This window comes from Rhinatrema bivittatum, chromosome 4 (genome assembly GCF_901001135.1).
Source record: "Rhinatrema bivittatum chromosome 4, aRhiBiv1.1, whole genome shotgun sequence".
In the NCBI taxonomy this organism is placed as follows: domain Eukaryota; kingdom Metazoa; phylum Chordata; class Amphibia; order Gymnophiona; family Rhinatrematidae; genus Rhinatrema; species Rhinatrema bivittatum.
The window spans coordinates 464,375,016-464,399,908 of record NC_042618.1 but is presented as its reverse complement, the minus strand read 5'-3'; the positions used below and the strand labels follow the sequence as shown (position 1 = coordinate 464,399,908).

The 24,893-nt window shown below is 44.7% G+C and overlaps 1 protein-coding gene across 9 annotated transcripts in view; it reads right to left on the bottom strand.

Moving 5' to 3' along the window:
* Positions 1 to 12,432: 12,432 nt before the first annotated feature.
* The window catches only part of CAPS2 (calcyphosine 2), a 146,367-nt gene continuing 133,906 nt past the window's right edge, over positions 12,433 to 24,893 (bottom strand). For 7 of the 9 annotated variants that reach the window (XM_029597155.1, XM_029597159.1, XM_029597161.1 and 4 more), the window contains 3 exons: positions 17,230 to 17,349; positions 16,308 to 16,404; positions 12,436 to 14,465 (listed from right to left, as the gene is read on the bottom strand). In XM_029597155.1, the coding sequence (XP_029453015.1) occupies positions 14,290 to 14,465; positions 16,308 to 16,404; positions 17,230 to 17,349 (393 nt within the window). In that variant the 3' untranslated portion in view covers positions 12,436 to 14,289. Of the gene's footprint in view, positions 14,466 to 16,307; positions 16,405 to 17,229; positions 17,350 to 24,893 lie in introns of all 9 variants that reach the window. The other 2 variants (XM_029597164.1, XM_029597162.1) reach the window with 2 other exon arrangements.

Genomic DNA, 24,893 nt, shown 5'->3' with positions numbered 1-24,893 from the left:
GATATGGGTTGTCATCAAAAAGTAATTAATAGCATTAAAACTTCTGAGCTTAAATTAGCTGAGCACATTGCATGCCATTCAAGTATATCAACAGTAGATCACAGGAGAATTAGGGATATATCTGGAAAAGACCCGATGATCCATCGTACAAAATGTTCCTCTTTGATTAAGCATGCTCTCAGTCCATCGATACAAGGAAGATTTAATGCAGGAATTAAATGATGCACTATACTCACTTATCATTGATGAAAATACTGATATAACAACAAGAAACAACTATGCATCATGGTTTGTTTCCTACAGTTCGAAGATGTGCAAAGTTGTTACTACTTTCCTTGGCATGATTTTGGTCAAGACTGGAACAGCAGAAGCAATTTTTAGTGCATTAATGATGTTTCTGAATGATAAGAAACTAGCAAGTGCTAAGTGTAAAGGGCTTGCAAGAGATGGATGTAATACAATGTCCGGCAATTCAAGTTCAGTCACAACAAGGTTCAGGAAGATAAATCCTACAGTTGTTCATTTCAAGTGTATTTGCCATTCTGTACAGCTATGTTTGACATATGTTCTTAAAATAATGCCTCGCAATGTCAAATTTATGGTATCTGAAACATACAACTGGTTTTCACATAGTACTGTTCACCAAAAGAATTTTAGAAGTATCTATTCATGCATAAATGTTGGAGAAGGACCCCTGAAGATTTTGAAGTTGTCAGATATAAGATGGCTTTCAATCGCACCACGTGTTCAATGCATTTTGGACCACTATGAAAAAATAAAGCCTCAGGGCCAAATTTTAAAAGGTGTGCACGTGCGTGGATTTGTTCGCGCAACCCGGCACGAGCAAATCTACGCCCGATTTTATAATATGCGCGCGTGGTCGGCGTGTGCAAGGGGGTGCACAATTGAGCAACCTGCGCGTGCCAAGCCGCGCAGCCGTCCTCCGTTACCTCCAAGGCCGCTTCAAAATCGGAGCGGCCTTGGAGGGAACTTTCCTTCCGCCTCCCCCCACCTTCCCCTATCTAACCCACCCCCCGGCCCTACCTAAATCCCCCCCTACCTTATTTCATGGAGTTACGCCTAACTTGCGCGCGCCTCCCGGCTGCCGGCATGCAACCTCCGGCAATGGCCACTGTGCTAGAGGACTTGGGAATGCCCCGGCCCGATTCACCCATTTTCGAAAGCCCTGGGACATACACGCGTCCCGGGGCTTACGCCGCACCGCCGAGGCCTATGCAAAATAGGCTCAACGTGCACATGGGGGTTTTCTAAGGGTTACGTGCGTAACTTACGCATTTCACCCTTTGAAAATCTACCCCTCAGTTAGCAAAACATACAGAAAGCAAATGTGCTTACCTGAGTAACAGGTGTTCTCACAGGACAGCAGGATGTTAGTCCTCACAAATGGGTGACATCGAGGATGGAGCCACCACGGAAAACTTCTGTCAAAGTTTAACAGAACTTTGACTTGGCCCCTACTGGCATGCCCAGCAAGGCACTGACCTGCAGCCAGCAGGGGTCTCCTCCAGTCTGATTTTCAAAGCTACAGGCAGTGCCTAAAAAAGTAAAAACTAAAACGAACCCAACACCGCGGGGTGGCGGGCGGGTTTCGTGAGGACTAAACATCCTGCTGTCCTGTGAGAACACCTGTTACATCAGGTAAGCAACATTTGCTTTCTCACAGGACAAGCAGGATGGTTGTCCCTCACAAATGGGTGAGTACCGAGCTGAGGATGTCCTGACTTGCACCAAATGCACCCAACGATGTGCAACAGTCACAACAAGTGGGGTGGAATTTGGTAAAGGGCATCCACACCCTACCGGGAAGGTGGAAGGGTGTTGGTACATCAAGTTGGAAAAAGGTTACGCAAGACAGATTGGCCGAAGATGGAGTCCTGTCTTCCAGCTTTGTCCAAACAATAGTGGGCTGCAAAGGTATGGAGAGAACTCCAGGTTGCAGCTTTACAGATGTCAGGAAGCGGCACCGATCGAAGGTGTGCCACTGACGTCGCCATGGCCCTCACAGAGTGTGCTTTCACACGGTCTTGAAAAGGAATGCCAGCTTGCTCATAGCAAAAAGAAATGCAGTCCGCCAACCAGGAGGAAAGAGCCTGCTTACCCACAGGTTGTCCTAACTTGGTAGGATGGAAGGAGACAAACAATTGAGTGCCCTTCCTGTGAGCAACTGTACGGTCTAGATAAAAAGCTAGAGCCCGTTTGCAGTCTAGGGTATGCAGAGTCTGTTCCCCGGAGTTGGAGTGGGGCCTGGGAAAAAAGATAGGTAGTATGATGGATTGATTAATATGAAACTCCGAAACTACCTTAGGTAAAATTTAGGGGTGAGTGCGGAGTACCGCCCTGTTCGTGCAGGAGTTTAGTGTAAGGCAGATAGGTGACTAAGGCCTTGTAACTCACTAACCCTGCGAGCTGAAGTAATGGCCAACAGGAATAATACTTTCCATGTGAGATACTTCATTCACAGGAGTGCAGAGGTTCGAAAGGGTGGTTTCATTAGACGACCAAGAACCAGATTAAGGTCCCAAGATGGGGCCGGAGGACGTAAGGGTGGCTTCAGATGGAGCAAGCCTTTAAGAAAGCGTGTCACCAGGGGTTGTACTGAAATAGGGACACCCTCTATACCTTATGGCAGGCGGCCACCGCACTGACATGCATTCCTAATGGAAGAGGGTCTTTAGACCGGATTCTGAAAGGTGCCATAAATAGTCCCAAGAACTTAGAGATTGAACAGGAAAGGGGATCAAGGGAACTGAGAAGTGCACCATGATGTATACCTTTTCCATTTATATGAATATGATCTTCTGGTGGAGGGCTTTCGTGAAGCTATAGGACACGAGAAACCGAATCTGACAAGGTTGAAAGGCTGAAGGACTAACCTTTCAACATCCATGCCGTCAGGGACAAGGCTTGGAGGTTGGGATGGAGGAGGCATCCGTCGTTTTGAGTGAGCAGATGCGGATCCGTTCCCAGAGGGATGTGCTTGCGGATGGAGAGAGATCCTGGAGTATGGGAAACCACACTTGGCGTGGCCAGTGGGGTGCTATCAGGATCATGGTTCCTCCGTCCTGGCGAAGCTTCACGAGAGTCTTTGACAGAAGAGGAAGTGGAGGGAATGCATAAAGCAGACCTGTCGTCCACTTGAGGGAGAAGGCATCCCTGGGCCGAGAGTGCTGGCTTGCGAATGAGAGAACAGTAATCGTCCACTTTGTGGTTCTGAGGGGACGCAAAGAGGTCTATGCGGGGAAAACCCCACTTGTGAAACAGAGAGGTCACTACTAGAGGATCGAGTGACCACTCGTGTGGTTTGAAGACACGGCTCAGCTGGTCTGCCAATACATTGTCTACTTCCCGGCAAGTAAGTGGCCCTGAGGTACATGGAATGGGAGAGGGCTTCTGCCCAAATCTGCGCAGCTTCCTGACACAGAAGGAAGGAGCCTGTGCCTCCTGCTTGTTTATGTACCAACATGGCCACCTGGTTGTCTTGTCTGAATTAAGATAATCTGACTCGATAGATGATCTTTGAAAGTTCTGAGCGCGTAGCGGATTGCTCGAAGTTCCAAGAAATTTATCTGGTGATCGGCTTCCTCTGGTGACCATAAACCCTTGGGTTTGTAAGTCGTCCACATGGGCCCCCCAGCCGATGTGGGAAGCATCGGTGGTGAGGATTACCTGTGGATCTGGTAGGAGAAAGGTAAGCCCTGAAGGAGGTTGACCTTGAGTCGTCCACCAGGTTAAAGAGAGGCGTAGCGCTTGTGTAACTGTGACGATGGAGGACAGAGGCTGAAGAGCCTGAATCCATTGGTGTCGCAGAGTCCATTGTGTTACTCTCATGGCTAGTCGGGTCAAGGGAGTGACTTGAACCGAGGATGCCATGTGTCCTAGGAGGATGAGGAATTGGCGAGCTGTGGCAGTGTGTTGAGACTGGAGCTGGCGAGCTAGGGACATGAGAGTTTGGACTCGTTGAAGTGGAAGGTAGGCTTTTGCCTGTAAGGTGTCCAAGTCTGCTCCAATGAAGGATAAGGTCTGAGATGGGACCAAGCAAGATTTCTCGTAATTGACAAGAAACCCTAAGGAGAGGAGTGTGTGAATTGTCAACTTTAGGGAGGATTGTGCAATTTGAGGGGTGGAGGCCCTGATTAGCCAATCGTCCAGATAGGGGTAGACGTGGACACCTTCCTTCCTGAGAAATGCTGCTGCCACTACGAGACATTTGGTAAATACTCGTGGAGCAGACACCAGCCCGAAAGGCAGTACCTGGTATTGATAATGGTCGTGGCCTATCAGAAACCGCAGATACTTGCGATGAGATTGCGATAACACAATGTGGGTATAAGCGTCCTTGAGGTCGAGAGAGCACAGCCAATCCCCCTTTTTCAACAGAGGGAGCAAGGCGCCCAGGGTTACCATCTTGAACTTTTCTTTTTGCAGATACTTGTTGAGGGCCCGAAGGTCCAGAATTGGACGTAGCCCCCCTGATTTCTTTGGTATTAGGAAGTATCTGGAATAGAATCCTTTCCCTTGTTGACAAGGAGGGACGGGTCTATAGCATTTGATTGTAGTAGAAGGGATACTTCTTGTTGTAATTGAGTCAAATGGCTGGTTAGACTCCATGCTTGAAGGGGCGGGGAGTCTGGCGGAAGTGTTATGAAGTTGAGGTGGTAACCCTGTGCGATAATTGCTAGCACCCCACTGATCTGAGGTGATCTGTTTCCAACGATGTAAGAAATGGTACAAGCCGACCTCCCACAGGGATGTGTGGAAGAGGGAGTTGGCATGTGCTCAATACAGGGAAGTCAATAGGCCCGCCGCAGCCCAGGAGGTGGGGCTACAGTAGGTCTTTGTTTTTCTCGGCTGACGAGGCTGAGGCCTGTTAGAGGACCGTGCAGGACGAGCCCTAGTTGACGGAGGGTAGTAGCGACGTGGTCGAAAGAACGACTTCTTAGAGTCCTTCTTTTGCGGTTGCTTGGAGGGACACCTCAGGTGGAACAGATGAGAGTTGTTTCAACGTCTCATGGTGGTCTTTTAACTCCGCCACAATCTGTTGAATTTGCTCTCCCAAACAAATTGTCGCCTAAGCAGGGTAAATCAGCAAGACGATCTTGGACCCTCTGGGCGAAGGTTGGATGACTTTAACCAAGCCCAACGTCTGGCTGAGATGGCTGTGGCTGAAACCTTCGTGGAAGCATCGAATATGTCGTAGGCAGTCCTAATCTCGTGCTTCCCTGCCTCAAATCCCTTGTGAAGAAGGGCTTGAAGCTGCGGTTGGTATTGGTCCGGCAACGTGTCAGCATAGTCTTGCATCTGCTTAAGGATGGCTCTGTTGTATTGAGTAATGTAGAGTTGATATGAAGCTATGCGTGAAATCAACATAGCTCCATGATACACTTTCCGTCCTACACTATCTAGGAATTTGTTGTCCCTGGTAGGTGGGGTAGAAGAGTGTGGCTTAAGACGCTTGGCCTTCTTCTGCGCGGACTCAACCACAACAGAGCGATGATCCAGTTGAGGTTTTTGGAAACCTGGTGCTGACTGGACAAGGTATGTGGAGTCCAGCTTTCCTTGTTAACTGGTGACACCGATGAAGGAGATTCCCAGTTTTTCTTTAGCAGATCCAAAAACACCTGGTGTATAGGGATGGAAGCGATGATTTTTGGAGCATCCAGAAATTGAAGTAATTCCATCATCTGGTGTCTGTCATCGGCTTCAGATTGGAGCTGAAACGGTACAACTTCTGACATCTCTTTCACAAAGTTAATGAAAGATAGATCCTCAGGAGGAGATCTTTTTCTACTCTCTGTAGGAGATGGTGGCGAAGGCAAATCTGTGTCAGAAGATGTATCATCATCATCACCCCAGGTATCGTAGGGATCATCTGGGGCTTGTAGCCCTGATGGACCTGGCTGAGGCTCTAAAGGCATCGATGGAAACCTAGGTGGAATCGGTGCGGTAGGTGGAACCAGAAATGGCATCGATGGCTTCGGTGCTGCCGATGGAATCGGTGCCTGGCACGGAATCAATGGAGCCGAAGGATAAATCGGTGGAGATATACCAGAAGGTACCGATGGAACTACCCCGGAAGGGGGAATTCGAAACGGTGTTTCTCCTGCCGATGAGAAACCAGTTGGAGACGGTGGTGTTGTCGATGGTACTGGAATCACCGATGGAAGGGCCGTCATAAGTGCCTCCATGCGGCGTAGTAGTGGTGCTAGAGCTTGCACCAACAGCTCGGTGGTTGGTTCCCTCCTCGGTGGCGAAGCCGGCGTCGGTGCCGGAGACGGTGCCGATGGAGGTTGTAATTTCTTCATCGCTTTCTCGATGGCCTCCTGGACCAGCCGGTCCAGTTCTGCCCGGAGACCAGGGGTAACCATACCCGGCTCGACGGGAGAGGGAGGCTGAGGCAGGGCCGGAGGGACCACCGTAACCGGTGGGATCACGGCCCCCACACCCCGAGAGGGTGGGGGTTTCCTCGATGCCGCCGAACGAGACGTGGAGGGTGTCCGGTCTGTTCGCGGCTTCTTTGTCGGTGGCTCGGCTTGAGCGGAGGTCGATGGCTGTGGATCCTCGACAGGCCGAGACTTGTGCCGTCGATGGCGATGCTTTTCTTTCCGATCCCCTCGCCCATCTGGGGAAGGGACGGGAGTCGACGGCCGAGAAGCGATCGATGGCGGACGGTCACCGGAGGGTTGACGATGATGGTACAACTTCGACGGTGCCGGTTCCGATGACGTCGATGCTATCAATGGCGTTGGGGTGGGTGCATGGAAGAGGAGCCCCATCTTCTCCATCCTGGCTTTGCGACCCTTGGGTGTCATTAAGGCACATTTGGTACAAGTCAGGACATCATGCTCACTACCCAAACACATTACACAAACCCTGTGGGGGTCTGTGATGGACATAGTCCGGGTGCAATCCGGACAACGACGGAACCCCATTGCCATGGCTGGAAGCCAAAATTTAGGCTGGGGATCGGTAAATGCCAACGGGCCTCGAGGGCCAAAATCGACGGTAGTCGATGGAAAAGGCAAAAAACTTACCGGGTTCCGTAAGATGAGTAAAAAATTTGTCGAAGGGAGACCCCTGAGGGGCAAATTTTCTTCGGAAATTAACTTCCAAATTCCTGTCAGGAACGTGGTTAGAGAGTTCCTTTCACCGCGTGGCAACTGCTGCGCGGAAAAAAGAAGACTGGAGGGAGACCCCTGCTGGCTGCAGGGTCAGTGCCTTGCTGGGCATGCCCAGTAGGGGCCAGTCAAAGTTCTGTTAAACTTTGACAGAAGTTTTCCGTGGTGGGCTCCATCCTTGATGTCACCCATTTGTGAGGACAACCATCCTGCTTGTCCTGTGAGAAAGGAATTACACTGTAGAACTATTTCAGATGTATTGTGAACCTGAAAAAAGGCCGTATCTTACATTTCTATGACCGATACTAAACCAGCTGTCACGAGTGAACAAACTGTTTGAACTTGAAAAAGGTAGTTCGATTAGACTGATAGAACTAATGGGCTTGCATCACACTATTATGGCACGGGTGATATGGCCAGTTGCTGTTAATAACTATTTCATTCCCAACTAATGCACATCCCTCATAGAAACATACAAATCTATCTGACAGCCAAGAGAAAAAGCACCAACTTAAGGGTAGATTTTTAAACACGCGCGCACATGGACACGCTAATTTTATGATGTGTGCGGCGACGCACACATTATAAAATTCGATGCCCGCACACACATGCATGCCCAATTTTGTATCGGTGCGCACACCCCACTCTCGCTCACGGGGTGGGGATTTTTTAAAAATATGTGTGGCAACGTAATTCCATTTTCCAGTTCCCTCTCAGTCCACGCCAATTAAGGAGCAGACTGGAGGGAACTTTCCTATTTCCCTCTCCTCCCTACCTTTTCCCCTGTCCTCCCCGACTCTTAACCTCTACCTATCTTTTTTGTTTTGTTTTTAAACTTACCTGCTCTGATGAGCAGAAGTTATGCATGCCGGCCAGCTGCTGGCACGCGCTTCTTCGGGACAGGGCCTAATGGCCACTGTCCCGGTTGGCCCCCGCCCCTTTCACATAGCCCGGCACTTTGGTGTGTTTCAGGAGATATGTGCATGGCTAAGCCATTTGTAAAATGTGCACAGCGCAAGCACAGGCCAGCCACGCGTATATCCAGCGGTTTTTGCACATGCGGGCTTTTTAAAATTTGGCCCATAGTGTATATCATAGGTCACGCTTCCTATGCAGTGTCTATGCTGTCTTCTTTTATTGTGTATCCATGTCATCACTTAATGGTGCTCTTAAAGCTGAGTAAAATAGGATTCTAATTTACTTATACTTTTCATTAGCACAACTCCTACAGTATTCAGGATGAGTCACTTCAGTATTTAGATCTGGATTTAGTTAACCTGCTTTGACTCCCTCTTCTATTCATTCCAAGGACCAACTATTGAGTTAAATGTAATACATCTGACCCCCGAAATTCGGCAGGTTCAGGGTTGCCAGCTGCCAAAAATTTTTATAATACAAGGACTAGGGTGCAATCCATAAAGTTAGAAATTAGCACATTTAAAACAAATTACAGAAAATTCTTGTTTACTCAATGCACAATTAAGCTCTGGTATTCATTGCCAAAGGATGTGGTTAAGGTAGTTAGTGTAGCTGGGTTTAAAAAAGGTTTGGATAAGTTCCTGGAGTTGAAGTCCATAAACTGCTATCAATCGATAGGGAATAGCCACAGCTTATTGCCAGTATTAGGAGCATGGGATCTAGTTAATGTTTGGGTACTTACCAGGTACTTGTGACTTGGATGGCCACTGTTGGAGACAGGATACTGGGCTTGATGGACCCTTGGTTTGACCCAGTATGCCATATATTATGTTATTTCCCCCAATATTTTTAAGCTAAATGCAAGATTTTAAGATAGCTATTAAACCATTACTCATTTTTTAAAAAGAGCTAGGACTACATTCTTTTTTTCTAAAACGTGTTAAGGCCTGTTTCAACAATATGCAGGGCTCATATAGTGCAAATAATTAACAGTTTAAATTAATCTATTGTTTTTCCCAAAGAGAATCAAAATGTCCTAAATTGACTATATCTGATGCATGATTCTTGAGAGGAGTGTGAACAATAGTTCTGCTGTTTCAGAGGTAAGTAAACTAAGGCACAGAGACATAAAAATAATTGATCACTATCATACAGAATCGGCCCATACACTTTGGGGTACATTTTCAAAAACAGCGCACGCACGAACAAAAGTACGCTGGATTTTATAAGATATGCTAAAATCCGGGGTTGGTGCGCGCAAGGGGGTGCACATTTGTGCAACCTGTGCGCGCCGAGCCCGGCGCACGCTGCCTGTTCCCTCCGAGGCCGCTCCGAAATCGGAGCGGCCTCGGAGGGAACTTTCCTTCCGCCTCCCCTCCCCCTCCCTTACCTAATCCACCCCCCCCCCAGCCCTATCTAAACCCCCCCTACCATTGTTGGCAGATTTACGCCTGCCAGAGGCAGGCGTAAATCTGCGCACGCCAGCAGGCTGCTGGCACACCATCACCCAACCCGGGGGCTGGTCCGGAGGCCTCGACCACGCCCCCACCCCGCCCCGAAATTTGCGTCACCCACCCGACATGCCCCCGACACGCCCCCTTTGCAAAGCTTGCGCGTGCCGCCGAGCCTATGCAAAATAGGCTTGGCGTGCGCAGGGGCCTTTTAAGAGGGTTACGCGCATAACTTATGCACGCAACCCTGGCTTTTCCTCCAAGCCTTCCCCTAAGCTCGAACATTTCAACTTAACTCAACCAGATGCTTCTCAAGTGGCAAGACTCCCGCTCCAGCCACAGTTTAGACATTAGTTCTCAGCCTCTTTTTTGCTATCCTTTTATTCCCAGGCTACTCTAGCCCCCAAGTTCTGTCTCCCTGTTATATGTAACTGCGCCTCGGCCTGCCTGTTATTTGGTTATGTTTAGTTAGTCCCTAAGTTCCATGTAAACCGGTCTGATATGAATCTTGTCATGAAGTTTGGTACAGAAAAATGTTAAATAAATAAATAAATATAAACCCAGCTACACTAACTATATATATATATATATATATATATATATATATATGTATGTATGTATATTTGCATAAATCAAATGTAAATTTGGTTGAAACATGCTTTCTATTCTTATACCTAAAAAATGATTTTGTACAAAAAAAATACATCCTTAAGTACCATTGGAACATGGCATGGCTACACAGCACTTTGTGAAATGCCACATTAATAGCGTCATGCATTAAAATGCGTTATGGCGTTAAAGCGTTATCGCCAGGGAAAAGTATAGTAGCGCTCGGCACAAATGCAAATTTTTGAGGGGGCGGGATCAGGGGAGGAGTTTGGGTGGGTTTTAGTTAAAGTAGGGGCCATATCATGCCATAGCCAGAAGTTTTGGCCATTTCTTGGGGGAGGGGTGGAGAGAGAAAGAGAGACTATCTACAAGGCCCTCCTAGTAGTTAAGTATTTATATCTCTACAGGAGGGTCCCCTGATAGGTCGAGGTGAAGTGTTAGTGGTGGTTTAGGGTTTCTCTCTCAGCACAGCAGAAGTATGGGTTTCCCCCTCCCCCATCAACTGCTAGCTGGTGCAGCTGGAGTCGATTCTCTCCTGGCCAGAGCAGTGATGACACTCAACGTTTCACGTAGCTGTGGAGTGCTGTGCCAGCTGGGGAGGGCGTGCCTTCCATGAGGGCAGCAGGAGCAGCTCCATGTAGATAGCTGCTAGGTGGCAGAGTTTTCGCTGCAGGCGGATTAGTTTCTGAAATTTCCATCAGGTGGCAGTAGGGACAATTTCAACACCTAGGAGGTAGGAGTTGGCCAGGAGTCACGGTGATGCTACTGGTATGGAAAAATGCAAAACTGCTCTCATAATGCCAACAGGAATTACACATTACACTTGAAGAAATAGGATGAGCCATCCTCCAGTTAAGAAGCAGTAAGCAAACTAAAAAAAAAAAAAAAAAGCAATTTCAATACTGGTGCTTGCAGGTACTTTCTACCCACGGGCCTGCAAGTTCATTTTCAAAGCAAATCTCCTTTGCAGCATTTTCCTTTGAAACTGCAGGTGGCATTTACACCCCGGATACTTTTATGTCCGTATACGTTTGTAATGCAATCATCAAGCATACTTTCCCTCACCTGACCTACCCCTGCTCACTTTGATGCTTTACCTGCATTCAGGAAGGAGGTGGTGGCAATATTCAAACCATGTTTACTCACATAAAAACTTTAGAATACTGCCCATTTAATAATACATTTTATTTTAAGGGATCAGTAGCAGAGTTTCCAATCAAGCTCTAACTTTGGAGGAGCAAGCTACAAAGTTTATTTGAGAGAGAAGATTGGGCATCTACTCTTCAACTAAATAATGCAGTTATAAAGAATAATCTAAGCCTCTATTGGAAAGCTGAGAATGTAGGAAATTCAGCAAAGACTAAAGCATTTTGTCTTAGAAACCTTCCTGATTAATGTGTACCAGGCTCTGGTACTTTTCTAAATGCTACTTGACAGAGGTTCTTTTAATATCTAAAGAATCTGTTCCATCTATAGCAAAGGCAGAATATTTGTCATTACCAAATTAAAATCCTCATATCAAGGTTGTGGGGAAATCCACACTGTTGGCAATTTTACTTCAGCCTGATAGAAGAAAGATGTTTTTTTATTTGGGGGGGGGGGGGGGGGGAACCAAAAACAATGTCTTTTCCTGATATTTCTCATGCTACTGGTTCAGCCAAAAATTTCTTTCCTTATGTCAAGATATATTGGTGTCCAGATTTTTTTAAATACTCTGAAAAATGTTGTGGAATGGTCAGGAAGAATAATTACAGCTGTTAATTTTCAAACAGGATAAATATTTTAGTGAAAATGGCCCTCCTGTATCTTCTTCCCCAGTAGTATATTCTGATGGCTCATGGCACTAACATTTCGGACACGTCTGCACGGTTTTTTTTAGCTTTGACTCTGAGATGTTTTTCTTTTATGAACTGGTTCCATTTTTTAATTTTTAAGAAAAAAAATATGGGTCGGATTTTCAAAGGGTTACGCGCGCCGGGCCTATTTTCAAAAGGCCCGGTGATGCGAATAAAGCCCCGGGGCTTGCAAAAAGGGGCAGACCGTGGGCGTGGCCAGAGGCCTCCGCACGGTCTGAAGTAAGTTTTGTACTTCAGGGCTGAAGTAAGTTTCATAACAAAAAAAAAAGAAGACGAAAAAGGTAGGGGGGAAAGGGCGGGGGAGGTAGGGGAAGGGAAGGTGGGGTGGGGGGGGGGGTAGGGAAGTTCCCTCCCAGGGGAAGGCAGCGCGGCTCGGCGCACGCAAGGTGCAAAATTGTGCACCCCCTTGCGCGTGCCAACCCCCAATTGTATAACTTGTATGTGTGCATATTATAAAATAGGGCATACGTGTGCTCGCTGGGTAGCATGCGCACATGTATGCCCACGTGCATCTTTTTAAAATCCACCCCTATCTCTGTAAGTTATTTTTAATTTGTTTATTATATTTGTTAATATTATAAGACAAAGCTCTCTGTATATTTTGCAGTGGCCACTGATCAGAATCTGGTGAATTTCCATAGGCTCCATTCGAGGATCATGGTTGTTAGCTTTCCACGCAGTGAGACCAATGTGCTGACCCACAGAATTTTACATGGGTTGTTGGCCTGGCTGTGGGAAAGTTTGCTATGGATGCAAATGAGCTCCCTGGCAAACCTTTGCGCGAAATGTTTCAAAAAGCAAACTGGTCTGAACAGATAAACTATACCTCACTGAGGTGTGGGGAAAAGCAGCCAGTGTGCACTGTTTTTCTACAAATTCATGGGCTGCTACACAGGATCTTATATCACAGCAACTCATTTTTTTAATTTAAATCTAATTTCATGCTGGTGGATTCCGCACAAAAGTTTTACTTCTGCCAAGTTAAAAATCGCCATAAACCTTCAGAAACAGGAATTTGTGAGCAATGTGAGAAAACACCAAAATTTGGATTTACTGGTGTTTTTCTGCATGAAGACTCATTTGCCGAAGTTTTCATAGTTAGTACATCAGCATCATAGCATGAACCTAATCTGTCTACTTTAACAAAAGTTACCTTGTCTCTGGGTGGACCGACGGATGGACTGAAGTATCATATAGGCGCTTTTCTGACATGTTGAAATGAGTTAAATAAGGAAGTAAAATTTATGCATAAGCCCTAGAAAAAATAATTTCACCCTCATTAAACTGAGGTCGTTTTCAGTAGGTTAAGTTTCAAACCTATGGTTGGCTTTTGCCCCTAATTTGATCCCAATATTTCCACTCTGACGAAAGTTATCATGCGTCTCTGCTTAAGCGCTTTTCGGACTTTAACTGAAAAGAGTTAATCAAAAGCAAATAGAATATGTAAAATAAAAACCTCCAAACTGCAGCTTTACTCTCTGCTGATTCTCCGTCATGCTTAGAAATGTAATTGTATGGGCAGCCCATGGTCTCTCATACTATGGGCTTGGTACATGCATGTATGTAGCTTTAATAATTAATATTCTAATGCTTCTTTCATGACACATGGCTATATTTTCATTTAAATGTTGTATCTGAGATTGAAAAAACAAAAAATTAAACGAAGAAACTAAACACTATGCACTAAGGTTTACAGTTACGTTGTCAATAGGAGTTCAACCCTTGCTTTCAGTAAAATGCTACATCCAAATTTAGATATGAGGTAATTTTCAAAAGGATGTGTGTATAAAAGTAGTATATATTGTAGCTATTTTCAAAAGCACATTTACATGCGTAAACCCAGTTTTAACCATGTAAATCCTTTTAAAAACTACCCCATAGCTTTTATTTGCATCTCTCAGTACATATTATTGCTGTTTTGATTCCTTAAAAAATGTTATACCGTAGTAATTCATCTCCCAAGCCAGATACGGTTATCAATAGTGCCCCCAATAAAATTACATATTTACAATATAAACCTGGGAAATGCAACCAAAGCAAGTTCTCTTAAAATATAAAAATGACAAACCAAGTTAATATTTACAACAGTGCCCATATGCATGAGTCTTTATACATATTAGTGAAAATTTACACAAAATATTTTCATCAAATCGAGATACCACTTCCAAAGAATGAAATATATAATATATATATAAAATACAGAAAATAATTTTAAGAAATTTTCGTTTGTAAGATAGAATGTTTAGAAACTTTATATTAAGGACAGAAGCTTGTAATTTTCTTTCACTTCAAAAGATTCTTGTAATGGCCTGGAGTGTCTTATACTCCCCAGGAATTCCTTAGTATATTAACAAAATCTTCATCATCCAAGATTCCCAGACTTAGCCCTTCATAGTAGTCTTCAAATTCACAATAGGACACTTCGTTGGGGTTACTGCAGGCATCTGCTAATGTTTCTAACAAGGCAGATTTAATGTCTTCCTCTGTAGCTGCACCTGTTGAAATATTGTTCGATTAAAGCCAAAATTTATACCTGTGGGGCAAATTAAAACTGAAACAATACATAGAAGCTAATTTAAAATATACCGATCTGAAAAAGAAATACTGCAGCCAGTAAATTAAGTCAGGGTAATTGAGTATAAATTTATTACTACTCTCCGCACAGAGGCTCCATTCCTGTTCAGCTGCAAATAAATTGTTGCACCACATGAAAGCAAGACCAAACACTCAAATCCAGATTCTCCATGGATCATTTGAAAAGCTGCATTCATCTCCTGTCCAGTTTAGGACCAGGTCTGTGTGTGTATCATCAAAACATCCTCTCGCTTTTTAGTCAATGAAGGACACTTCAAAAGGCGCACAATGAAATGTTACGGAAAGCTTTAAATATTTTGGGTTACCTCGTCTGGGACATTAATACTGCTTTTTAAAAGCTTATGCTGTAAATGCTATTGAGATCCAGTAATTAAAGAATGTTAAAGTACAGCGGGTTCTCAAATCCCAAACAAGTCTGCATAAAAATATACAAACGTATTAGACCAAATACGAGCATGTGGGCCTCATGAATATTCATTGTGGATATCATGAAAACAAAACCTGTTGGGGGTCTCAAGGAATAGTTTGGGAACCAGATTTGCATTTGTAAGTTGCCTATCCTTTAATTAGGCCCTAGTTGATGATTTTGCAGTACAGTCCAGAAGCAGGCACCACAAGATATTACATGCACAGTCACACTCATAATACTGTTGACCAATTGGTATTTTAAACATTGATTATAGGAACTTGCATCAAACAAGTTTTACTTGTAACATGGAAAACTAGCCTGGGTTTTAATATAAGAGATATTTGCATACATTTTGGAAACCCTAAAAATCAGATCTGTTTTCTCACCCTCAAGGACCAGAGTTGTGTACCCCTCTGCTATATATTGTACTGGTCTTCTTGAACAGACTCAGATAGAGGGACCCCCCCCCCCCAGCCAGACAGGCTTTCTGGATATCTGCAATGTACTGTATATTCTAGAGATATTTATTTATTTAAAACTTTTTTATACCGACATTCATTTTCATATCACATCGGTTTACAATTAATGTGCAATATGATACATTTACATACAATTGAGGCAGTGCATACAAATCTCTTGTTGTGGATATCCTGGAAACCAGACTGGCTGGAGGTTCCTGAGGACAGGTTTGGGAACCAATAGACTAAGGTGCCCACAACATGTTTTCAAGGTGCACCATAAACCCGGAAAGATTCAATCAGACCACCTACCTGCTTCTGCAACCAAAACACAGTCTATATGCTTGAGCCAAACCTTTTATACAGGCTATTAGGCTGGGAATCGTGCAGTTATGTTTCCCCTGAATTGGTCAATCTGAGCTTTCCTAGCTATACACCGTTATCTGACCAAATACAAATTAACAAATGTTGATTAGAGCCTTTGACTTTTCAGAAGAATTCTCTCAGATTTATCTAAGCTATGGATAAGCAAGAATAAAGACTCCAAAAAGCTGAAAGTAAAAATAGAAAGACTTCTGTGCTATGACCTTAATCTGACCTCCAAGCACAGACCATTGTGAAGGCATCAGGCACTAGAGACATTCATTCTTTACAGCTATTTTTTCAGCTATAAAAGTTTTGTCAAATCTAACAAGTATAAAGCACGGTGTAAACAATGTGTATATGTCTATACAATATATTACCTATTGCATATGTAACATTCACTGTAAACCATGTACAGACCAGTTAAGTATAGCTATCAGTTACAGTATGAATCTTAGTATGTATGGTTTATGCTAAGAATAGTAAGGTGTGTATTTTGTCATACTCCTTACCTGATAAAACCTGAGGGTGTTTTCTCGCACAGTAGAATATAGTGATATCTGTCATAGACACACTGCCAGTCTTGTTGGGATCTAGTTTCATGTAGACCTAGAGAAGATCAAAATTTACCATGAAGCTTTGGCATTCATTCCTGCTAACATCCCCTTCCTCCATTCATTTCTCTTTAAATCAATGAAGATTCAGAAGAGGGTCATTAGTGCTTTGGGTTTTAGGGGGATTTTTATTTTGCAGTTTTTGGCACCTGACAGACTCCCTGCTGCTGCTGGCCATGATGTTACTGTGGTTTCATAGGATTTCAAAAACCTGAAAGCACTCTGTCAGGCTCCAAGGTCTCCAAAATAAAAAGTCTGAACACCAAAAGCTCTCGGAATAACTTGTATTCTTATGAGAAGTCCAGTTCCTGTATCAAAGAGGAGCTAGCTATGCTGACAAAGGATGGAAGGTTCATTAAGCCCAACTTTCTTTTAATGAACAGTTAGCTCTATAAGGAAGTCCAGGGGAAGGTAACACCACATGATGAAAAAATTAATTCCTTCTGGATCCTAGACACTGCAATTAGTTTAAGTCCCTGGATGAACAATTTTCTTTACATTGTACCTACCAATCTCTTTTTCTCCCAACACCTGCCTAATTTTCCTCTAATGCTACATAGAGCCTGATGCATCATAGTCAGAAAAACCTTAAGTGAATGTTTAGCTATGCTTATCACCATTCCACAATAGTTTCATAACTTCACTACTGTCTGAATCAATACTCCCTTCCTCTACAGGCAGGGAAATGTATGTTCCCTTCAAATGATAGAATGCCCCATTATGGTGTTTGTTACTTCTGGGTAAAAGAATGCCAGTTTTAAATGTGCTGTAATATAGATGTCATTGGTAAGTATTTTCTAGTAAATACAAAATTCCTTACTTTTCTGATAAATGCTTTTCGGTATTCATTCATTTCTCCAATTATGGCTCGGGTAAACTCTCCATAATCAACTTGATCATTACAATTCTCATCCAAAATAACCCACACAGACTCAAAGTCCTAAAAATCATATAAAAAAAAATACTCAATTTGCAGTCCACCAAAATAACCATTTCTATTGTCATTGTGCTTTGATGCCAACAGTCCCAAAAAGAGAGAAAAATACATTTTCTCCAGCTAGTAGAAAGAGTATGCATTTTAAGGCAGAGCAGACCCAGATTTAATAAAATCTCCAAGATAATCTTATTGTAAAAACGATGGATTACTACTTCATCTAAAACAGGGGTGGCCAACTCCGGTCCTTGGGAGCCACAAACAGACCAGGTTTTCAGGATATCCACAATTAATATGCATGAGATAGATTTGCATACAATGAAGGCCACTGCATGCAAATCTCTCTTATGCATATTCATTGTGGATATCCTGAAAACCTGGCCTGTCTGCAGCTCCCGAGGACCAGAGTTTGCCACCCCTACACTAACAGCTTTTTCTACCAGAGTTTATTTTAAATGAGAATATTTTCTATGCTAGTATTCACGATGATCTGCTATCCTGTTTCAACGTTTAAATGTGCACGTACAGGTCACACTGTTGAAATAATCCAATGCAGTATATTATGTTAAACAAAAAGTGCTGATTTGGCTAGCAATCACTTGTGCATTTTCTGAAAGCAATTTTCAAGAAATAAAAATTAAACAGGCAAATTTTATAAGAACAAAGGAACATAAAATACCCCATACTGGGTCAGACAAAGGATCCATCAAGTCCAGCATCCTGTGTCCAACAAGTCACAAGTACCTGATAAGTACCCAAACATTAAATAGATCCCAAGCTACTATTTCTTATTGATTAATAGCAGTTTATAAACTTCTCCAAACCTTTTTTAAACCCAGTTACACTAACTGCCATAACCATATCCTCTGGCAGTGAATTCTAGAGCTTAACTATGCATTGAGTGAAAAATAATTTTCTCTGAATTGTTTTAAATGAGCTACTTTCTAACTTCATGGAGTGCCCCCTAGACCTTCTATTATCTGAGAGAGTAAATTACCGATTTACATTAACTTGTTCAAGTCCTTTCATGATTTTGTAGACCTTTACCATATCCCCCGTCAGCCACTTCTTCTCTAAACTGAACAGCCCTACCCTCTTAACCCTTTCCTCATAGGGGAGTTATTCCATGTCCCTTATCATTTTGGTCGCCCTTCTCGAACTTTCTCCAGTGCAACTATATCTTTTTTGAGATGCGGTGACCAGAACAGAACACAATATTCAACGTGCAGTCTCACCATGGAGTGATACAGAGGCATTATGACATCCACTGTTTTATTTGCTATTCCCTTCCTAATAATTCCTAACATGGTTTGCTTTTTTGACTTCCACAGCACATTGAGCAGATGATTTCAATGTACTATCCACTATAACGCATAGATCTTTTTCCTGGGTAGTAAGTCCTAATATGGAACTTAAAATCATGTAACTACAGCATTGGATTATTTTTCCCTATATGCATCACCTTGCATTTGTCCACATTAAATTTCATCTGCCATTTGGAATCCCAATCTTCCAGTCTCACAAGGCCCTCCTGCAATTCATCACAATCCCCTTGAGATTTAACTACTCTGCATAATTTTGAATCATCTACAAACTTGTTCACCTCACTCGTCGTACCCCTTTCCAGATCATTTATAAATATATTAAAAAGCACCGATTCAAGTACAGATCCCTGTGGGACTCCACTGTTTACCTTTTCCCACTGTGAAAACTGACCATTTAATCCTACTCTCAGTTTCCTGTCTTTTTACCAGTTTACAATCCACAAAAGGACATCTCCTCCTAGCCCATGACTTTTTAGTTTTCTTAGAAGCCTCTCATGAGGGACTTTGTCGAAAGCCTTCTGAAAATCCAAATACACCATATCTACTGGTTCACCTTTGTCCACGTTTATTCACCCCTTCAAAAAATGTAGGAGATTTGAGAAGCAAGACTTCCCTTGGGTAAATCCATGCTGGCTGGGTCCCATTAAACCATTAGCCAATCCAGAGGAGTTCAGAAAAAAACTGAAAATGTATCTATGTTCTGTTACGTTTGGCAGGCATCAAGCAGTTTGACTTTACTTCCCTCTTTCTTGAGGCTTTCTTTTTGTTCTTATTTTAATGCCTTTTTATTTGTTATGATTTGTATCGTCTTAACTTTTGTATTTGATTTGCCTGACTTATGTTTTAATTATGTGCATTCTATTTTGTAAACCGCTTAGACATAAACAAATTGTATAGGCGATATATAAAACATTTTAAATAAATAAAATAAAGACATGTTTTGTGATTTTATTCTTTATAACAGCTTCCACGATTTTTCCTGGCACTGAAGTCAGGCTCACTGGTCTAGTTTTCCAGATCACCACTTTAGCCTTTTTTAAATATAGCAAATGTTGCTTACCTGATGTAACAGGTGTTCTCACAGGACAGCAGGATGTTAGTCCTCACAAATGGGTGACATCGAGGATGGAGCCCTGTACGGAAAACTTTTCTGTCAAAGTTTCAACAAGCTTTGACTGACACTGGCACACTGGGTGCACTGAGCATGCCCAGCCTGCAATTATCCCTGTGAGCCACAGGTGTCTCCCTCAGTCTCGTCTTATAGCTAAAAAGCGCAAGCGAAACTAAAATAAAAGTATACAGACCCAACTCCGCGGGGTGGCGGGCGGGTTTCGTGAGGACTAACATCCTGCTGTCCTGTGAGAACACCTGTTACATCAGGTAAGCAACATTTGCTTTCTCACAGGACAAGCAGGATGGTAGTCCTCACAAATGGGTGAGTACCGAGCTGAGGATGCCCGGGAATGCACCAGATACACCGCAGATGCGCAAAGGCGTAACAACTGAGGTGGAAATGGGAACGGAGGGCATCCGCAACACCATAATGGGTTCGTGGAAGGATGTTGGGTAGTGAATTGAAAAAAGTAAGAGTAGGCGGACTGGCCAAACATGGAGCATGCCGGCTAGTCAAATGTAAGCAATAATAGGCTGCGAAGGTATGGAGAGGACTCCAGGCTGCAACCTGATAAAAAAGTACAAGCAGCAGTAACCAAAGGGAAGCTGTTAAGGCTAAGACGGACACAACAGTATGTGGATACCCACAGTGTTGTAGTGAAATGTCTGCTTGTTGGTAGGAAAGGAAATATAGACCACTTAATCAGAAGGATTAGGTCTGTGTGGCCACTGGAAGTAGCAGCTTGACCCTTGCATGAAGGAAAGAGTCAAGTGGAATTCACATGGAATGCAGTGCAATGTAGATAGAATGTAAGCGCAGCATTACTGTCCATGAATGTGGAAAACCCAGTCTCTCCCTAGGGCGAGAGAGAGAGGTTAGGAAAAATTAATAGAGTATTTCCTGAGGAACGGAGATACAACATCTACCTGAAAAGGATAGAAAGTTGAATGCGTAGAACTACTCAGTGGCAGAGGAACGGAGTCAGGTGAGTATGGAAAGAGTGCATAACTCACGGACCCTGCTGGCAGGAATGACATTAAGAGGGAAAGAAGTTCCCTTGCCAAACTGTGGAAGAGAGGAATGGAAAGGCTCAAACGTAGAATGTATGAGACTTATAAGGAGAATATATATGTTCATTCCGTGATTAGAGAAATAGAGGCGGCTTGATCAGTGGATAATCCATGGTAAGCCGACTCAGAGAGGATTACCGAAAACGGGAACCCAACTCCCAAAACGATACACCTCCTAAGAGAAAGGTGTATCTATGTGGAGGATGTCTGGAGAACAGAATCCGAGGGAGTAAGAAAAAATGGTGGAAAAGTAAAAGGGGTAATACCTCTTTTTTTTTTTTTTTAGCGTCAGGAGGTAAAGCCTGCCATATTAAACGGCAAGATTTATGTTTAGAAGGTTTTGTGACGCTACCAGAACCTAAGAACATCAGTAAGTCTATGATTTGGGACTGACTGGTGAGGGAATAAAAGGTTACTGATATGATGGATTGAGAAGTATGGGAAGCATACTGATCTCAGTCAGGGAGTGGGGAAAAGAATACTGAACCCCATCCCAGTTCAACATTAGAAGAATGCTGGCTACGAGAGGCAGCAGAAGAGATATATTGAAGAGGCCTTTGATGGAAGAAAAGGCATCTAAGGGAACGCATAGGAAACATGTGTAGGGAGCAGAACCTGTGCATCGTATGGAATGATGCAGACGCAGAGGAAAGTTTAGTTAAACTCAGCGTTAAAAGATTTGCCCTGTACACATGTAATTGAGACCATTCGAGAGGATAGAACCTACGTGGAGAAGGTCAGATAGAGCGTTCATTAAATCTCTTAGATATGTGGCCCAAAGACGCATGAAGTGAACAAGGGCCAAGGGTAGAGCTGCGCAGCTGTCTAGCAGAGCAGCTAAGAGGTTGTGCGTGCTTATGAGTTGGAAAGCACATTGTCCCTATGCTGTCTGTCTGTATGCACAAAGAATTGTTGCAAAAGCAGTATTGGAAGGCATAAGGGCATAACTCATGGGTGCAACGTCCAGGAAGTTTATGAGAAACTATGCTGGAGTGCAATAGATGCATAATGGGTTGACAGCTTTCAGGAGAAACTTTATAACCCTAAGGAATTGCGAGCATGAGTCGAAGGAGACTAGGTCCTAGTTCGAACTGGGATAAGAATCAGGGACGAAAGCAATGAAACCACTTAGGTCCATTGAGTATAGAATGTCACTGAATATAACCCATAGCAGTTTTGAATTATGAGAAAAAATGCATAGTGGGAAGAAACCCCATAGCCCAACCATGAAAAGTTGAAAGGTTGAGGTTATGGAAAATATGCGCAGGGACATATAACAATGTATCAGAATGTCTGTGCGCATGCTGGACAAGAGGGTCTTAAGACTGTGGTGTCCAGAAGTGTTACAGAAGGGATTTATGGCAGTGACAGTAATCCCAGTTAGTAAATGTATAGTGAGTCCTGAAAAAAGTGAGAGCTCTTTGCATGTACTGAAAGGAAAGTGAATGATGTTACACTCCGCAGAGAAAACAGCATTCACCAACAGTGATGCAAGAGACAGTTCACTTACCGAAGCTGGTGCCGGCGGCAGAGCTTGGGGTTGTAATGTTGACTCACCATAAAGCACATAGAAACATTAAAATAATGTACTTACTGCAGTATGGAGTGATGGTAACCAAAGATACCATTGTACCTGTGACGTCTAAAGAAAGTTGGATTTTCTTAGGTCCAGGATGTGCGGAGAGTAACTATTTTCTGTTAAAAGAAAGAATAGTGCAATTAAAACTCCCCAACCCCCCTCCCTTCTCCCCTCTGCACTTCGTAGCGCCTGGGGGAGTGTACCGGGACTTTGGTACAAGGTGGGGTGGCCGCTCTGATATCTGACCAGATGGGAGACCAAGAGGTGTCCCAATGGAGGATATCATGTAGGCTCCTGCAGGTGTGTGAGCGGTAAGTGGTACCCGCATTTCTGTATGCTGTACAAGGAGACACTGAGACCTGTGGCCAGGCCTCAAGGTGGACTTGTACATGGGGCAATGGTTGCTGAATCTCATGTTTAGCAGATCAGCCAATGCAGCTGGACCTTGGTTGGGAGGGAACCAAGAGTCAGAGCATTGGTCGGCACAGGGACTTGTTACTGACAAGAGAAGAAGCCCTGCTGCAATCCCAAGAAGATAGAGGGGTTCTCCTGATATTGTGGCTAACATAGCTAACATAGTGATATGTGACACTAATACAGTTCTAAAAGGCACATGACCCAGAACTTTTCGAACCACGGTCCGAATGGGAGAACACAACTCTATGGGAATGCCGCCGCAGCGGGTACTTACCATCCGACGTGGATCGCTGCAAGACGAGCCGGTGAAGATTGTTGACCCCGACGGTCTCCGGAGTCCTCGAGGGTAAGGCCGGGGACGTAAACGTCCATCTCGCTCTGAAACCCGGTATGGTGGCACAGGTACAGAGGAGACAGGCCAGGCGTGAGTGGCGTTTAGACTGCTAAGTGTAACAGATGGCCATAGTCCCACACCACTTGACGGTGGGGCACGCCAGGAACAGAGGAGCCCTAACGGAACTCATGTTCCCTCCCTCGTCACAGCGGCTCGATGTGTCGTGACGCCAATGCAGAAGCTGTCGGACCTGGATCCGGAAGTTCTGGATCACCAAGGACTGCCAAAACTGTAGGAACAGTGCTGATGGCAGTGGTGATGTCGCTCTGCCCGAGCGTTGTCCAGCCTGGAGAAGGATGGCACCGATGTGCTGGATGGCGTCAGCGGCGGACGATCACGATGTCGGCGATGATGGGTGCCACGGTGCTCGGCCCGGTCTTTCCCCAGCTCCGAGATGGAAGCCCTCGTCGTCCTGGAAGGCGATCGATGACGAACTGTCAGCACGCCTGCTCTGCTCCTGACACAATGGAGTGTCTTAAGCTAATACGGGGCTTAAAAAAGAACCCAAAGCGTGGAGCAATGTGAGGAGGCGAGGGTATTATGTGGCGGTGCTATGTCGGTATTGACGATATTGAAGGCAACCTAAGGGGCTTCGAGGATATCATCAAAATGGGTATGAAAAATCGTCGATGACTGGCCAGGAGAATGATGACAGTGACGGGCACTGACAGCAGTGGCATAGGTATCTTTGAAACGATGTGGAATCGAATAATCGAAAAACATTGCCGTTATTGAAAAAGATACCGGCATCGACTGAGTCGAATCAATAGGGCGTCAAGGACACCGAAGGAAAACGGAGGTGTCGAGGGCATCGATGCATGGAGGCGGGCATTTATGCCGTTTGTGGCATGGCCACGGGCATCAACTATAGGGCCACAGACGTTGACGGTATCGATTTGGACAGACTCAGATTTCCAAGTGTACATGGCATCGGTGCCCCAGACACGTGTGTCGGTGGCATCGATATGGACACGTATGGAATCGATGGCATGGATCTCCCAGTCGATGAATTCCATCCCGGCATCAACGCCAGTCCTGGAATCGGCATGGGCATCGATGCCAGCCATAAGGCTGGCATTGGCATCAACGCCCATCCACGGAATCGAGCCGGCATGGATATCCACCGATGGGATCCACCTGGGCATCGAATTTCACCGATGGGAGCAGCCTGGCATCGACTGCCCTCGATGGATGCATTCTAACATAGATGCCCATGGATGAAACACCTGGGCATCGGTGTCCATCGATGCAAAAGGACCCGGCACCGATGCCATCGACGGACGGCCATCCGGCACCAATGCCATCGACGGACAAGCCATCCAGGCACCGATGTCCATCGATGGGGACCATCCGGCACCGATGTCCACCGATGGGCACCATCCGGCATCGATGCCCACCGACGAATCGATGTGGCACCGATGCCCCCCGATGGAAAGGGCTGGACATCGGTGGGGAGGATGGGGCATCGATGGCATCCCCAAAAGGGGGGGGTGGCATCGATGAAGTGACCCTGGGATCGTTAAAAAGTGTCTCGGGCAGCGGTGGCGGCGACCCGAGTATGCATGGCAGTGACTAACAGCGTGTGCGTCAATGGCATGCATCCGGGTAGGGACGGCACCGAGGAAGCCCAAGGAAAAAAACAGTGCGTAGG